The sequence below is a fragment of the Osmerus mordax genome, chromosome 2 (assembly GCF_038355195.1).
Source record: "Osmerus mordax isolate fOsmMor3 chromosome 2, fOsmMor3.pri, whole genome shotgun sequence".
Taxonomy (NCBI): Eukaryota; Metazoa; Chordata; class Actinopteri; order Osmeriformes; family Osmeridae; genus Osmerus; species Osmerus mordax.
The window spans coordinates 21,550,893-21,568,573 of NC_090051.1; the positions used below are offsets into that span (position 1 = coordinate 21,550,893).

The following is a 17,681-nucleotide window of genomic DNA, read 5'->3' on the forward strand; positions in this document are numbered from 1 at the left end:
CGACGTGGGAACAATTTAATCCTACGTGTTTGATAAATTGACTGCTGCCATTATCCGTCAGTGCCTCATGTTCACTTCAATTATAACACTGAGGCGTTTAGAAATCCAGTCTGAGAGTTTAGGATTATCTTAGCACACCATCAGCATCAGTGGATATGAACACGACACATGATGAAACCTGCTCTGCTCTGACTGGAAGCACTGGGCTCATTTCTGATCTCCGATTGCGTACAGTGAGACTGTAAATGCCCATGTACAGCATTCCCTCGTCTACAGAAGCAAGCTTCAGTGCTCCCGGATTACGCATCGCTGTTGATGTCGTACTTGTGGCTAAATCTAAGCAGTGCAGGCCTCAATCAGACAAACACAATTGAGGAGGGTAGAAGGGCAAATAGGATAAATACAGGTGAGGATTTTCGGAATTGATCGTTAAAATTACCATTTTGCTAATAAAAACAAAACAAAAAACTTTGCAGAAGTAATACTTAAAAAATACCATACCTGTAAACGATATTGATTTGGGATACATTCCTCTGTTTCAAAATACACTTTTCATGCTGAGTATACCAGTATCACTAGGGAGCTCGTGTTACAGACATCTTACACTTTGATGGACTACAATGAAACAAAAAGCCAAAGAAGTTTCAGTAGCATTAATTAATCCGGGAACCATATCTCGTACGGGAACTGTTCTATGGATCATTGAAACAGTAAGTAATACAAATGGAATACTCTGATCCCATCTCTAATTAAGAAGAACATTATGAAACCTTTGTACTCAGCTATGAAAAGTGAACATATTATTTTGCCATGGAACAGTGTGCCTAATAATCTATTGGAAATGTATTCACTGGACTTTCTGTGCTATGTTAATTAGTGTCTTGTATAGAAAACTCATGTGTGTCACCCAAATAGCATAGTATGTACTCCACTGACTACACAGGGTACGAAATCAGGGGGACACGTGGGCAGAAGGACTTACCGACGCGCTAGGACATGACTGGAACACAAACATCTCACCTTCCACTGGTCTTCTAATAACTGAGTGTTTTCGGACGAGACTCTGAAAATGTCACTACGTCATTCCTCTGTCATTTCCAGTGATCTTTCTAGTGAGTCTCGAAGTCCTCCTCCCCCTGTCCCCCTGTCCCCCAGGTCCCAGCGCGTCCCGTCCCCGATCCCCCCCGGCCTTCAGGAAGGCCTGACTTACTCTGGTAGGACGTACGGATCCTTTTCTTTGAATCTGAATAAAGGTTAGACAGGCCGCGCATGCAAAAGTCTGCCAGGAGGCCCGCATGCCCACAGCAGCAGCCACACAGTCACCAAAAGGGTGGAGGGGGAGAGGGTGGAGGGGGAGAGGGTGGAGGGGAGGAGGGTGGAGGGGAGGAGGAGGGAGAGAAAAGAACACAAAAGGCCCAGAGTGAAAAAAAGTGAGAGCAAGCAGCAATCCAGTTAGTATAAAGGGAGAAACAGACAGAGAAACCCAGGTTCCAAACTGACTTATTTATTCAAATAATCGCAGAAGGGCAGATTATCGTCGCATAGGAATGGAGAGTGACCCTAAAATGAATCCCACCGGAATACAAAATCCCTGTCTCGTCATAATTTAGCCTTAAAAAAAAGTCTAAATGAACATGGACAAAGTCGGCCTAACAACAGTCATTACCTCCCATGCCCTACAGCTGAAGCTGGGTTCCTTCATATATAAAAAATAATCTATCATATACAGCACACAAGTTAATGTACCTAAAAATCGAACCACGGGTGTAGAAATCATCAGTAACTGTGAGATGGAGGAACTGACAGAAACATTAATATGCAGGGCGGCAACAACATCTAAAAGGACGGTGTTCAGACCAGAGGAGGTGAGTCTCTCGGGGGGGGGGGGGGGTGGGGGGGGGGGGGGAGAGGAGGGGGCCAGGGCGGAGCAGGGGGGGAGCAGGGGGGGGAGAGATTCACATGTTTAGGATTCTTCTCAGGGCTGATTTGACGGAAGCTACCCAGTGAGACTCGACAAAAGAGCCGTTTTAGAAGCTCGCTCCGTTCCGTAAAGGGGCTTACGCAACCGGCGCATGAAGAGAGAATTCAAAGCCCTCTAAGTCACTCGCCCTCCCACCTGAACCCTGCCATAACAAAGTACTGAATAGCGCTACGGCTTCTTCAGGTAGGCTTGTGGGAGTTAGCTACACAAGATTTAAAAACGCTCTATTTTCGATAGAAGCGGGGGTTTTAAACCCTGACATCAAATGAAGTATCTGGGGTACCAAAATGACAGGAAAGGTTATTTCAGAGTAAACAAAAAAATATGTTTATTTTGGTTCATATTCTTGTGTTCCTGTCTTCAGTTCAGGGACAGTTATGTGATGGAGGTTAATAGTGTGTGTGTGTGTGTGTGTGTGTGTGCGTGCGTGCGTGTGTGTATGCTTGACGATTGGGTGGCTTTGCCTGTGAGCGTCCACACCCAAACAGGGATTGAGTGAGCAGAGCAAAAGGGGGGCTAGGATTGATGTAGTCACAGTTCTGTACCAGCACCAGTCCAGATTAGTAGGTGACGGGTGAGGGTCTGTGAGGGACACCACTGGGGCCCCTCGTTAAGAGCAGGACTCAAGCAGGACTGACAGAAAGAGAACAGAGAAATCAAATGACAACATGCACATAATGCCACCGTGAAATGCAGCCTGTCACATGCAACCTAGGTCACACTGTGATCCCTGGCATGTTGTTGTTGATGTGTGTGTGTGTGTGTGTGTGTGGGAGGGATGGATACTGACAAGGGGGACTCTGAAAGAGGGGACAGGGAGGATCAAGGACAGCAGAGAAAATCTGTAGTCTGAATCATGAAGAAGAAAGACAAGGAGTTGTGAAGGTAGTGACAGAGCTCAGGGACAGGAAGTTAGACCTTGACAAAAGACAGAGAGAGGGAGAGAGAGAGAGACAGAGAGAGAGACAGAGAGAGAGAGACAGAGAGAGAGAGAGACAGAGAGAGAGAGAGACAGAGAGAGAGACAGAGAGAGAGAGAGAGAGAGAGAGAGAGAGAGAGAGAGAGAGAGAGAGAGAGAGAGAGACAGAGAGAGAGACAGAGAGAGACAGAGAGAAAGGGAGAGAGAATAAAAGCAGAATGCCTATGTGTGAGCAGTTACATGTGTGTCCATGAATTTCTTTTGTGTGTGTACATCATTAACGTGTGTGTGTGTGTGTGTAGCTCCTACCTGAGGTGGACTGCCTGTTCTTGCGTGGGGAGCGTGTGAGCCGTTGGTAAGGGTCTGCACCTCCATACAGATCGACTGTGGACATGCAGAGCAGGATGGTCTTCTGGAGATAGTCCACCACTGCTAGGCCATTACAGTTCCCAATCGCTAGACTGGGGTCCAACACAGACGCACACACACAGGACATCCACAACAAAAGCCACAGGCGTACACACAAGGACACACACATCAGGATACATGAAGACTCCTGGATAAACATACTATATTTTTCATGACCTATCTGATAGGGTTGGATTTCCACCTGCAAGTGCGTAACCTTCAGAAACACCCTGATTGGTCCGATTTTCGAAGTGCCAATCAAAGTAATTTCAGGAAATCACTCGTGTATCAGAGAAACTAGAACAATCGTAATCACACATGATAAATACCCAGTGGTTAACTGCACTAACACGACTGAAAACAGCTGAGAGATCAAGTTAGAATACCAAAACACAGCTTGCATGTGTGTGTACAGTGTATGCGGGTGTGTGCGCGCACAAGTGTGTATTTGTACGTGTGAGAATAACACCACAACTAAGAAAATGAAAAACCCAGTTCTACATTTGAATGGCTTCCCGTGGAGGAAGGCCAACTGACCTTCTGCAATTATTCCGTCAGTGCACTCTTTTAAAGAGCTGCTCAATGACTGGCCTTTTACAAACAACTCTAACCACTCGGAGCAAAAGTTTAGAAATGGCCTTGAGGCGCTTTATTGATTCAATTCTCTGAGGCGGACTTCAGCGAGTTCAGTCAAACGCTAGTTCCCCCCCTCCAGCGAAGGACGCATGCATATTTTCCAGCCTTTTTTTGTTATTGTTTCACTGATGGTGAACACCATCATCTGCTATTGAATCATAGATGAGAATTAGGAAAAAGAAACGTGTCAGGGTCAAACAAACTCATTCACATTGATTCCGTGGCGGCCATTCCGGCTCTGGCTCTCTGTTAGTTTCATGTGGGGGCCATTCCGGCTCTCTCTTAGACCCATGTGGGGGCCATTCCGGCTCTCTGTTAGACCCATGTGGGGGCCATTCCGGCTCTCTGTTAGACCCATGTGGGGGCCATTCCGGCTCTCTGTTAAACCCATGTGGGGAACAGTGTTGAGGGCTGATGAACACAGAGGTGGAGGAGGAGGGCATTCAGATGGGAGCCACGCAGAGCGCTGAAGGATGGCTGAGTAGAAACAGACTAGCTGTACTTATGTGTACGCAGAACACAGAGGACAAAAGCTTTTTGTTTGTGTGTGCTGTACAGTACGTTGGAGAGGCGAGATAAAAAAACAGAGAGAGAGAGATAGACCGAGAACTGTGAAAGAAAAAGGATGACTTGCATAAAAACATGTCAGACAGTAACAGAGAAAAACACAAAAGTGAAGACAAAAGAGAGAGAGAGACAGAGAGAGAGGGAGGGAGAGACACAGCAGACAGACAGATTGAGAAGAGAGAGAGAGACCGAGACAGGTTGAGAAGAGTGAAGGACAGACACAGCCAGACAGAGACAGGTCCAGCTGTAGATGGAGAGGGGGACGAGCCAGACTCACAGGCTGTAGGCAGAGTTGATGTCCAGGCTGGTTATCTGCTGGGGAGGCTCTCCATCCACCCACAGCAGCTGCACCACCAGCTCAGCCTGGTATCCCGGGGGCATCCGCACAGGACGACTCTTCACCCTGAGGGGGGGAGGGGGGGGGGGGAGAGAGAGAGGTAGAGAGAAAGCGAGGTAGAGGAGAGAGAGAGATTGGGGGCAAGGTAAGGGGAGAGTGAGGTGAGGGAATCAGCAGAAGAAGATCAAGCGTTGCCGATTGTTCGCCCGTGCCTACTGTGTATTTCAGGAAGTCCCTGCTCTGTGATGGGAGGCTGTCTTACTTGAGGAAGGGGGAGCTGTCCCTGGAGCCCTCCGGGGTGCGGGCGCCGGGGCTGACAGGCTGGTGCTGGGGCGAGTGGGAGCTGGGGTCCGAGAAGCAGGGGTGGTTCTCTGTCTCCGACGGAGAGATCACATCCTCCCCGTCACAATGCAGACGCACCTCTAACGACTGGGAGACGCAACACACACACACACACACATAAGGCTGTTTGTTACAGGGAGGTCTCAACTGACACACGTGAGATATGCGTGGTGATAAAAGCACGGGGAAGGTCACCAGCTGGAGGGAAATGTCCCAGCTGATTATCTCACCGAGGTATCCTCCTCAGTCGCAAACATACCAGTCTACACAACAGACTTCCCAAGGATGACTCTACAGACTAGAAAGACAATTCCGAAACGACAAAGGATCGAAAAAAGGAGAGAAAGTTTCCTTCTTCAGAAGCTGCCCTGAAGTGACCCCTAGAGTCCCCCCCAAACACACACCCCACTCCAACACACGTATGTACAAAGACACACACACAGACTCACCACAATCTGCGTGTTGGCGTCGTACTTGCTGAAGCGGTAGAGGATGACGTGGGCTGAGATGCCCACCACGCAGAACAAGCGGCTCTTTGGGCACCAGCTGACCATCTGCACGGCGTACGGGTCCTCCTCCACCAGCTCGGCCGCTCGGCCCCCCTCCCCGCATTTCGGCTTCTCAAACGCCTTGGATGTCTTCAGCTTGTAAAGCATCTGCAGCGTGACTGGACGTGAGGGAGGGAGATGGAGGGAGGGAGGGAGGGGGGGGGGAGAGAGAGAGATAGAGAGAGAGGGAGGGAGGGAGAGAGGGATGGGGGGGTTGGTTTCATCAATGTGGAGGTGGGGGTAGGGGGTGAGGATGGGGGTAGGGTTGGGGGATTGGGCATTTCTTTGTCATAACTATAATAATCTGTCATGAGCCGTGTGCCGCCTGTCCGCTGCTTTACAGTTTGACTCAAAACAGCCTCTACGTTGCTCTCTTTGTTGTGAAGGTTGACATTTGGCTCAGTAGGAACTAAGTTTTGTGGGGTTAAACCAGAGAGGCGACCCTGGAAAGACGGTGAACTCACTTGCAGAAGCGTCCCAAAACTTTATAGACCCGTCCGCATGTCTGTACAGAGAGAGAGAGAGAGAGAGAGAGAGAGAGAGAGAGAGAGAGAGAGAGAGAGAGAGAGAGAGAGAGAGAGAGAGAGAGAGAGAGAGAGAAAAAAAAAAGAAAAGATCATGGTGCATTTCCGATCAGAGTCAGACTTCTCTCCAATCAGAGAAACTCTGGGGAGCTGAAGAGTGTTTCCTCCGCAGCTGAATAGAGCTCAGCGGCTGACCTCTTCAGAACTACCTACCGTCCCCCACAGTGCCTTAAACACAGTCAATATCCTGCCCCAGACCCTTACAGAACAATGCAGCCAGATCGACATGTTTTGGTCAAATAGTCGGCCTGCCACCATTATCCCCCAACTCACAAGCTGCAGGGGGGCAGGTTTGGAAAGGTGTAAAACATTCATAATATATAAGTCTGTGGAAATATATTCAGGATCCTGGCGCAGAACTGTGGCTGTGTGGAACAGATGGAGGGGTTGGTGTTCCACGGGCGTAGTGCGGTGGAACAGGTGGAGGGGTTGGTGTTCTGCGGGCGTAGTGCGGTGGAACAGGTGGAGGGGTTGGTGTTCCGCGGGCGTAGTGCGGTGGAACAGCGTGCTCACCCAGTGATGATGATCTCCGGGTATGTCTGAGAACCCAAGGTCCACGTTCCTCCGCTCACAGGCCACTCCTGGAAGGAAGAGCACACGCTATGAGCACATCCTATGAGCACACACTATGAGCACACGCTATGAGCACATCCTATGAGCCCACGCTATGAGCACATCCTATGAGCACACGCTATGAGCACACGCTATGAGCACATCCTATGAGCACACGCTATGAGCACACACTATGAGAGCACACGCTAGGCGTGGGTGTGGTTTAGCAGGAAGCATGTCACATAAAGGACGGCTGTGCACTGACAGTAAGACATGAGGATGCATATTGCCACGTCTGTCTATTACTGATCAGAAATTCCTGCCCTTGAGGCTTCGCTTCATATGTAGTTTTGGTCGTAACAGAAACAATCCCATACTGTGAATCGTGAGTTATAATACATTCTGCATACGCATACAATCCCAGCTTTTGTACAGATAAAGTATTGCCTAAAGAGGATTCAGCCTAGAAGTCGACCCAAACGCCCCCCCCCCCTGCAGCATACCTTCTGGCTGTACCCGGTCTTCTTGTGTTTGGCCCCTATGGAGTAGAGGATGGGGATGATGTCCGGAGGACAGTCTGCGAAGTAGGCCGTACAGGTGACAGGGGACTCGTGGATGTCCATAGGGTAGGGGTTCTCGAAGATGGGGAAACTGCAAGGAAGGCACACACAGGTACGTGCACGCACAAATACACACACACACACACAGGTCAAAGTGTGTAGCTGCTTCTGCGGCACTAACAAACAAACCAGTCCTTGGATGTGTCCATTCATCAGTCGTTACGTGTGGTTTTGAGACACTTGGGCCCAGAGGACGCTCCAATTAAAGAGCTATTAAGTACCAAATCAGCCAATTAAGGTTTCGGAACGACCACTTAATCACATACACGCAGACAATCTGGGGCTGATAAACTAGCAGGGACGAAATGACACCTCAGTCACCTTCATCCAAGTATGAGAGGCGTCTGGTGAGGGCTGCTGGCAGACCCTCCCTGTCTCTGTTATAGGAAGAAGAAGCCGTGACCTTGGGCTGGAACTGTCAGACAGCTTCATCTCACTTAGCGACGCCCCGTCACTCTCCCAGCACTATAGTCGCAGGGATGTGTATTGGCAAGTGTCAAGATTGTCTCAAGGCAAAGTCACACGTTCGATTTTCTTTTCCGAGCACAAGACCAGACGCGACTCTTTGCCTCTTCTTGGTTGAGACCCCATATGGAGTTTTGGGCCTATTGTCAGAGCTGGGTGTTGTAATGTGTGGTTAGGGAGGGGCACTCTGATGTGTCTGAGATTGGGGCCTGGCGCCTTGGTGACGATGTCACAGCCAGTCACGTCATGAAGTGACAGGCTGGCCTCTTTTGTCCCACTGCCTTCTCATCCTCATCTGCCACATGCAGGCTGAGAGCTGGTGGGGAGCCACAGCAGGAGAGTGTGTGTGTGTGTTGGTGAGAAAGAGTGTGTGAAGGAGAAACAGCGCGTGTGTGTATAGTGTGTTTACAAGTGTGTGTGTGGTAAGTCTCTGTGCGCACGTGTGTTGGGAGTGTGTGAGTGTGTGTGAGTGTGTGTGTGTGCACCTACTTGCTCTGTGTCAGATCAACCACAATGAAGTCCTTCTCTAGGAGAACCACCACCGCATAGGGCTCCTGGACCTCTGTGAAAACACGGTGGACAGGAAGAGTCAGATGGCTGAACGGTTAGGGAATCGGGCTATTACTCAGAAGGTTGCCGGTTAGATTCCTGACTGTGCAAAAAATTACGTTGTGTCCTTGGGCAAGGCACTTCACCCTTCTTGCCTCGGGGGGGAATGTCCCTGTACTTACTGTAAGTCGCTCTGGATAAGAGCGTCTGCTAAATGACTCAGATGTAAATCCCAACATCAGTCCAATGGGAGGGGAAACACGCCAGCTACACTCTCACAGACATCCCAAGTCTCCCGGAAGTTCCGGGAGTCTCCCGCATTTCAACAGCGGCTCCGTGACGCCCGCAAATGCTATACAATCTCACGGAAATCGGCGATTTATAGCGAGCGAGAGACTGTCCAATGGTCATTTCTGGTAGAGACAGGTGCTAATCGCGCTGTTTTAGGGGGTACATCATGCGTCCACATAGCGTCCCGGGGGGAGAGCCACCTCCCTGAAATGAGTCTCTGCAGGTTGGGATACCTGCTCTCCATCGGTTTTGGAGCCCGTAACAAACGAAACAGAGTTGGGAGAGGATAAATACATTTGATTTCTCTTTTGTTTTATCGCTTGTCAAATTCCTCCAAACTGTTGTGACTGAGTTTATTTACACTCTGTGCTGGGACCAGACTGACTAATGCGAGCAGCAAAGCTCTCCGCAGGTACGAGACAGAGGGATACGTTTAAGGCCTCGCCAAGGTGCTTGTTACCATCACAGCTTGGACTGTGATTAGAGTCAATTATCAGAGCGAGGGGGAGGAAGAGAGAGAGAAAAGAGGGAGGGAGAAAAAAGAAAGAGAGAGAGAAAACAACAGAGACAGACGGAAAGACATAGGGAGGGTGATCGAACACAATTTACACACACACAAAAAAAAAAAATTTGGCAGTGAGCCAGCTAACGAACACAAAGTACAAAGGAACAAGCGAAATCCAACAAAATCCCATCACAAACTGAAGATTGTGAGGTTTAACCCCCATTCGATTCCACCCCCACCCCCACCGTGACATCCCACCACTCACCGTTGTTGTACGGGGTCTCACAGAGGACTAAGAACTCTACGATGGGGTGGTCCATCTCCAGGACTGTGATGGCCTTGCCGTGCATGATGGTCAGCGTGGGTCGCCGTCCAGCCTTGTCGTACGACAGGCCGCCGGAGAAGATGACGAAAGGCTCGCTGCTGAGGAGTCAGAGAGGCTCTTCAGTGAGGGCATCGTGAGGTTCGTGATGTCGTCATGAACATGTTTTAGAAGACGAGTACTGCATCAGTATGGGACTGAAACAACCAGTCAAGCCGGTACAGTGAGTCATAAGGGGAAAACCGGAGAAGGGAAAGTGGGCTTATCCCTGAAGAAACGTGCCTCAGTTTCACTGTAAACCATGGCAAAAAAAAAGACATGCCTGCCTGCAAACATGGGTCGACATTTCAGAGTTTCAGCATCTCAGCTGTCCGTCCCAGGGGGACGTGGAGTACATGCGTGTCCAGCCTAGCTAGCCAGAGAGTTAGCACAAGAATGACTCAGCTAGCCAGAGAGTTAGCACAAGAATGACTCAGCTAGCCAGAGAGTTAGCACAAGAATGACTCAGCTAGCCAGAGAGTTAGCACAAGAATGACTCAGCTAGCCAGAGAGTTAGCACAAGAATGACTCAGCTAGCCAGAGAGTTAGCACAAGAATGACTCAGCCTCATTCTTGTCAGAGTGTGAGCGTGAATGTTTTACCCCCAGGGGGCATGTCCTGGGACAGTCACCCCAGCCTTTAACGATCGATACACTTTTAAGAAAAGCCAGGAAAACGCCCCGTCGTTGAGTGGGCCTGAGCATGTCGTCGTGACAACCAAGATGTCGCTGTCGCTCTTTGTGCCTCTGTGATTTTAAGAGTCCTCTTTTGTGTTCAACTATGAGACAACTATGAAGCATAAAGGCCCATTGTTATCCTAAAAAACATTGGCGGAGCAATATAAATGATAATACAACTCACTCATCCGACTCCAAAAAGACAACAAAGACTATCCATCAAAAAGGGAATTATGCTTCAAAGGATGTCCTCAATGCAAAAGCCTGCAGATGCATCATGCGTTTTTAAAAGGCTTGCTATCATTTTTTGATTGTTTTGTAATTTTCTTAGTCTTAATAGACTACAACCCACTTCATAAAAGACCTCTTGAAGTACAACTTGAGTGAAAACATGCTAGGATTAAAAGGTTTTGGCAAAGAGAAATGTTGGGAATTTCAGGGTTGCAGTTCCCTGTGAGGAATTGACTCAACTAACCTCTGAATATCATGACTGATGGCCTTAAAAGCATTCTGTGAAGCTACCTACTGGCTGTCCAAAGCACATGAGATACTGCAGTCGGGAGTGTGTCTGGTGGAGATGAGTCTACTTACGGATGAAGAAGAACCATCTTTACCTGCTCTTTGACGTCTTGTATTCCACCTTCAGGATGGGTTTACATGACTCCTTTCTGCCATCCTTCTGGATCTTACCTGATGAAGGATGAAGACAGTAGTTTTTAGTAGAATATCATAGCTTTTTCACAGATTTTCCCATCTAAATTAGGCTTCAGTGCCAAAGGTCGCTTGTATTAAAAACTAATGATATTTGTATGAAAATGAGTGGCAGCAGAGAACAAAGGACAGAGGGAGAGATAAGTAACATTTCTCGGTTTTCCCAAAGTCACGTCTGATAACAAACTGACGAACACAAGTGCCCTGAGGTCTGACTCGACGTAGCATCTGGATGAGGATATGTCCTTCCTGGTACCCCTGTCAAAACAACATTCTGTCCCTCATGAAATTATGTTGTAAACAACAACAACAAAAAAGCAATTTGCGACATAGCCAGCCCAGAGTCACAGCTCACCCAGAGACGCTGGGATTTGAACCTTTACTGAGTTATTTTCTTTGTTACTACAGTTTATGAATACACCATAGGGTTCTCTTTCATTTACATGTTTTACATTTAGCAGAAGCTCTTATCCAGAGCGACTTACAGTAAGTACAGGGACATTCCCCCTGAGGCAAGTAGGGTGAAGTGCCTTGCCCAAGGACACAACGTCATTTGGCACAGCCGGGAATCGAACTGGCAACCTTCTGATTACTAGCCCGATTCCCTCACCGCTCAGCCACCTGACTCCTTCTTTCATTTAATTTCTGAAAATATGACTCACACCCCGACTTTGGACACAGATCGGACAACACCAACACAGTCTGTCAGGCACTGAGCTGAATCTCAAGTCTGTTGCCATTACTCATATCCTTGTGCACTTCCTCCACTTGTGTGTGTGTGTGTGTATTTATGTATGTGAGAGAGAGTGAGGGATGTTTTCGTCTCGGAAGTGGCAGGGTCAGAGTGCGCCGCCTACACACACAGCCCTCCATCCCGGCTCCACGGCCACCAGCTGTGAGGGGTGTGGCGGCGACGACGCAGCTGTCGGCAGTTGGTTGCTCATCAAAGCAGTTTCCTGTCAGTGTCTCAGTTTGTGGGTGGGAGAGTGAGGACTGGGAGCTCAGCAGAGCCCTGACCTGGGGTTAGATGTCTGTTCTACAAGTTCCTTACCCTCCCTCTACATGTGGTCTGTCAATAAATCCCATAAGGACGAGTGAACCGAATAAAGGAACAGATGAGAGGGCAGGGTCAGGGTAATGACGTGCTAGGTCCAGAGTGTGTTTGTGTGTGTACTCGTGTGTGTGTGTGTGTGTGTACGGCCTTCACCTTATTGAGAGTCAATCTCTTTCTGGGGCTTTGTCTGACTGGCACCCCAGACTTTAACCGTTACAACGCGAGTGTGGACGTGCACGCCTGTGTGTCTCACCGTGAGGAAAGGTGATCTGGAAGGGCTTCGCCGTGTTCCGTAAGTTCCACAGTGTCAGGCTACCGTCTGAGTGGCTGCACATGAACTGTTTGCCCTCGTGGTGCCAGCTCACTGAATGGATAGCCTGGGGAGGGAGAGCAGAGCAGAACAGGTCAGGTTTTCTGTAACGTTTCCATTCCAAACCATCAAATTTCACTTATTAAGATGAAGTTTGGCCCCCGTGGTGGTGCACCTTGAGAGGTTCGTTCTATGCAAAAGCTCGTGCTGCGAAAGAGAGGAAGTTAGAGACCCGATGGTCTATTACGTGGCTCGTAAATGAGAGCAGCCGTGAAGAGGGCTGTGAGAGGGGGGGATCAATATCACAGCTACACCATGAGAGACAGGAAGAGGAAGAAGAGGGGAAACAAAGGAAATGGACAGGTGCAGAGAGCGATAAACCTTCGTATGTAACAGTCACCCAACATCCGATTCATTATCGCGTTAAAAATCAATACAGCAATCCAATTAGTTTAGCTCATGGAAATGAGACTGTCAGTGGATTGCCACATGATAAGAACATAACAAGAACAGAAAAGTTATTAAATGCGTTTGATCTTTCCTGTTCAATTGATATTCCGGAAAGAAAAAATATAGCACCCTTATTTGTTATCATTTTTGTCAGAAGCGCACAGGTGTGTGAGGTAAGTCCTTTGAAGTTTCTTGATTGAAATGAAGCGAGTAAAAAATTGTCAAGGCAGAAATCACTCAGTTAATCACACCGTACTAATTACAAACTATAGGTGTCTTCCAACTCATCTCTCAGCCTTTGAAATGGGATTGGTTTTCTTCCTGGGAATGATCAATAAAATCAGAGTGAGAGAAAGATAGAAACACTGCCCCTCTCTGAAACACTGCCCCTCTCTGAATCACTGCCCCTCTCTGAAACACTGCACCTCTCTGAAACACTGCACCTCTCTGAAACACTGCAGCTCTCTGAAACACTGCCCCTCTCTGAAACACTGCCCCTCTCTGAAACACTGCCCCTCTCTGAAACACTGCACCTCTCTGAAACACTGCCCCTCTCTGAAACACTGCCCCCTCTGAAACACTGCCCCTCTCTGAAACACTGCACCTCTCTGAAACACTGCCCCTCTCTGAAACACTGCAGCTCTCTCAAACACTGCCCCTCTCTGAAACACTGCAGCTCTCTGAAACACTGCCCCTCTCTGAAACACTGCCCCTCTCTGAAACACTGCCTCTCTCTGAAACACTGCCCCTTTCTGAAACACTGCCCCTCTCTGAAACACTGCACCTCTCTGAAACACTGCCCCTCTCTGAAACACTGCCCCTCTCTGAAACACTGCAGCTCTCTGAAACACTGCCCCTCTCTGAAACACTGCCAGCAGACAGAGAGCTCCTGTTTCTCCGTGTGTCTCAGTGCCGCTCATGTGTTTTGTCTCGGTTGCTCAGAAGCTCTTCGATGATAATTTTTTTCCCTCCCTCTCTCCCTCTCTCCCTCTCTCCCTCCCTCCCTCCCTCCCTCCCTCTCTCGATAGATGCTAGACACCAGAGATGGGTATGCATCAAGAGAGGGATAATTAACAGCACTCCGACACTTCCTCTAAGGACAGATAAAAGATGCGCCGGCAGATCCGCTCTTAAGACAGGCTTGCCGCTAACATGTGGGCTAATTGTACGAGTCTGAAAGGTTTTATTTCAGGGCAGCTTCAAGGCCACACAGGCTAAATAACACCAAAAATTTGAAAAGGCAGTGGTCTCTAGACTACCAAATAAGTACACAAGGTGACAGCGTTTACAGGTGCTAATTCATTGGGGGTATTTATACTTTAGCCTTACATGTACGATGTGATTAATTGAACAATCTTATAAGTACTGGATATCATGCATTACAAGTGGAGGATAAGATGAAGTACCTGGCGAAAGTGTGTGGAGCGAGCTCACCTCATCATAGGAGACTCTGTAGTCCGCCTTCTTGGCCCGAAGGTCCCACTGAACCACGGTTCCACTCTCAAACCCAATCAACAGCTGTGGGGGACGGATGACGGATGAGTGGCACGAGGAAAGGAAGAAGAAAAGGAAAAAGGAGAAGTTAGACGTACAGAAGAGGACGTTTCTGAATTTGTATCGTTAACTTCATGAGAAGTCCAAAACTGTTTTGAGCAAAACTTTTCTCTGGGATTGGAAAAAGCACAAGATATGACTCACGTTAGGAAACTGCTGCTAAGGACACTTCAACTGCCCCAACAAAATTTGACGCTAATATAACACTAAAGCCAGACTTGGTAAACAACTCTGCACTTAGTGCACCCCTCTTTCCTCTCTCTCTCTCTAAATATATAAATAAGTCCTACTTTTGTCTATATATCTCTCTCTCTCCCTCCGTCTCTCCCTCCCTCTCCCTCTCTCTCCATCTCTTCCCCCTCCAGACTCTCTTGTGCCTGGCTGGTAACTCTCGTGAGCTCCTTCTCCAGAGTGAGATGTGATTAGGGAGGATTGGGAAGGATGATCCCTACCAGTAGTGAACCACACACAGGCTATTTGCTGGCTGGCTTTACCCGTGTGTGTGTGCGCATGTGTGTGTGTGCGTGGTTTGAAGAGGATTTACGTTTTAGGATGAGGAAGCAGAAGCTAAAATCTGGGTGATTTCTCGAGAGCAAAAGGTTGGGTTCATATATATATATATGAGAGAGAGAGAGAGAGAGAGAGATAGAGAGAGAGAGAGAGAGAGAGAGAGGAGAGAGAGAGAGAGAGAGAGAGAGAGAGAGGAGAGATGCTGAGAAAGAGTAGAAGAGAGGAAGGAGATAAAAAAACGATGTGGCCTTTGTCAGCAAAATTTAAAAAATCTAAAATCCAGAGTCAGCTGTTTTTGAATTAATGAGATGTGGGAGGTGAGCAGGGGCTATGCACAGAGAGACATAGAAAGACAGAGAAAAAGAGAGTAATCATAGTATGTGCGAGAACAACAGTAATCACATGAATTAGATCTGTAATAGTAGGCCTACTGGTAGACGACAGCAGCAAAGACTACAGGAGGCGAGCCGAGACAGACTATCCCAAAACTAAAGACAACATGTGCACACACAGAAAACCACACACGGCTGGAACAAACATCCAGGCTGCGAAACGCTTCACTGCATAAACACCGCCGTCAAATCAAGTACACACACACAAACACACACAACCACAGATGCTTGAGCGCCAAGCACAGAGTAAGGGAAGACAAAAGTTGCTAGAGAGTGTCTACCAAACCCCCCCCCCCATCACACACTCAAAACATCCCCTAAATACACCTTCAGAGAGTGAGGAGGGGGCTAAACAGAGAGCATCGCCTGTCACACACGCCCCCAGCCCCCAGGGGGAGAGGGGGAGCGATGCGGAGGGGTATTTAAAGGACGTGCGTCTCTGGGGAGGATGAGAAAGACCCCCGTGGAGAGACCTGACTGAGTGGAGGCACAGATCACAGAACGTGAAGTGGAGAACAGGTGGGGCGGAAAACAGCCCGTCTCCACGCCGCCACTCTCAGCCTCGTTCGGGAAACCATCAGACTTGCACACGCGTGTGGGACACAAGAACATTCACAAAAACACACGTGTAGAGCATTGGAATAGATAATAAAGAGGATGGGCAGGGAGGAACTCAGAAGGAAATACATAAAACGCCATACCCAAACACACATTATACATGTAGGCCATGGGTATTTCATGGCAGAATACACACAGAAAAGATCAAGATGCTGAAATATGGCTGGCCTAAGGACGAAAAAAATTAAAATAAAATCCACTCTGGCCGTAGACCGTTGAAAACATCTTGTGCATCTTGTCTCACCATCCATGTGCTAAACACTACAGGTTTGTTTCTCCCTCCCTGTTTGTATCTTCCTGTTGACAGCTTCTCAGTCTATTTTCACACCCGGCAACCCACACACATCGAGTGCCAGGAAGACCTCAGCGAATCAATTCCCCTTGATGCTTCCTGCCTCGTAGCCACGGAGATGTGCTTACTGATTCTGACCGTCAACTGACCCGACCGAACCCTTTACCCTGGATAAAATCTCCCACGGTCCCGCCTACAGGGGTAAGGAAGACCGCTAGCCTTAGAGGGCTAATGCTAACAACGCTAGTGTTAGCATTAGCATCATTGAATCATATTGAGATTAATGGGTGTTGTGTGAACTGGGCACCGATCGACCCACCAGAGTCCTGAGAGAGCGGCGAGAGTGAGGCAGGCTAACCGCGGCTAACGGCTAACCGTTTCTGCAAAAAAGGAGTGGTTTGTTTTTTTCTTAGCTTTTCGCCCACTCACCTTGCCTTCATCCTTTGGGCTGTCACTCAAATGAACCACGGGCCCTGGGTGTGTTTTAGTCGACCTGTTACAGAGAGAAAGTGAGGGAAAGGTGGAAATAACAAGTCAATTAAAAAAAGCTCAGTGTAACAACATTAACATGAAGACCACTAGGTGTTCTTAAAACAGCACAGACCACCCAAAGTGAGATTTAAACCACCAAATAGTCAACGGATTCTACTGTAGGAGTTTAACGCTTGCAGCTAAACTTCCGGTTAGAGCCTTTCTTTGGTGGTGCTCAGTCTGTAAGGGAAAACACTCTGGCATGCTGCCAGTACATTCATTTACATTTAGTCATTTAGCAGACGCTCTTATCCAGAGTGACTTACAGTAAGTACAGGGACATTCTCCCCGAGGCAAGTAGGGTGAAGTGCCTTGCCCAAGGACACAACGTCATTTGGTTTGCATAGCCGGGAATCGAACTAGCAACCTTCTGATACTAGCCCGATTCCCTAACCACTCAGCCATCTGACATTCACCTTAGAGAATGTTCTGGATCTGCTTCAGCACCAGGATGAAAAGTCAAACTGCTGTGTGCTCCCTGCAGAATCCCACTGCCAACAGTCACTCTCTACAAAGGCCGCTAGCTACACACACACACAGTAAAACACAACCAATCTTCACACATTCTCCCAAGTCCAGCCCATCACAAATACTTAGACCCCCACATGGAACTGAGCCAACATATTATCTGGCTACAAAAGGATTTATACTCCACACAAACACGTTTGGTGATTGCTAGCTCGGTGCCAACCTACTCCGCTATCCTGCCAGTGCATTTCTTCTGACCTCTGACCTCTAGTTGCCTAGCAACGCCAGTGTTCTGGATGTGAACCGTGCCATCACGTGTTTAACGTGTGTGTGACATGCTCTGACAGATCACAACCAGCACCCTGGTTTCATGAGGTTAGAAACTTGGTGCTTTTTTTTCCCCTCAGCAAATTTCAATCTGTATGGAAATGCGCAAAAACATTTGGAAA

At 48.3% G+C, this 17,681-nt stretch overlaps 1 protein-coding gene across 2 annotated transcripts in view; it reads right to left on the bottom strand.

Annotated features, from left to right (window-relative positions):
• stxbp5l (syntaxin binding protein 5L) overlaps window positions 1-17,681 on the bottom strand; it is a 96,763-nt gene that overhangs the window by 23,915 nt on the left and 55,167 nt on the right. The window contains exons 6-19 of one of the 2 annotated variants that reach the window (XM_067254225.1): window positions 16,663-16,726; window positions 14,302-14,385; window positions 12,361-12,484; window positions 10,957-11,032; window positions 9,570-9,724; window positions 8,449-8,521; window positions 7,378-7,525; window positions 6,836-6,903; window positions 6,203-6,243; window positions 5,640-5,857; window positions 5,111-5,277; window positions 4,789-4,914; window positions 3,210-3,361; window positions 1,211-1,279 (exon numbers count right to left, since the gene is read on the bottom strand). In XM_067254225.1, the coding sequence (XP_067110326.1) occupies window positions 1,211-1,279; window positions 3,210-3,361; window positions 4,789-4,914; window positions 5,111-5,277; window positions 5,640-5,857; window positions 6,203-6,243; window positions 6,836-6,903; window positions 7,378-7,525; window positions 8,449-8,521; window positions 9,570-9,724; window positions 10,957-11,032; window positions 12,361-12,484; window positions 14,302-14,385; window positions 16,663-16,726 (1,565 nt within the window). The remainder of the gene's footprint in view (window positions 1-1,210; window positions 1,280-3,209; window positions 3,362-4,788; window positions 4,915-5,110; window positions 5,278-5,639; window positions 5,858-6,202; window positions 6,244-6,835; window positions 6,904-7,377; window positions 7,526-8,448; window positions 8,522-9,569; window positions 9,725-10,956; window positions 11,033-12,360; window positions 12,485-14,301; window positions 14,386-16,662; window positions 16,727-17,681) is intronic. The other variant, XM_067254233.1, reaches the window with a different exon arrangement.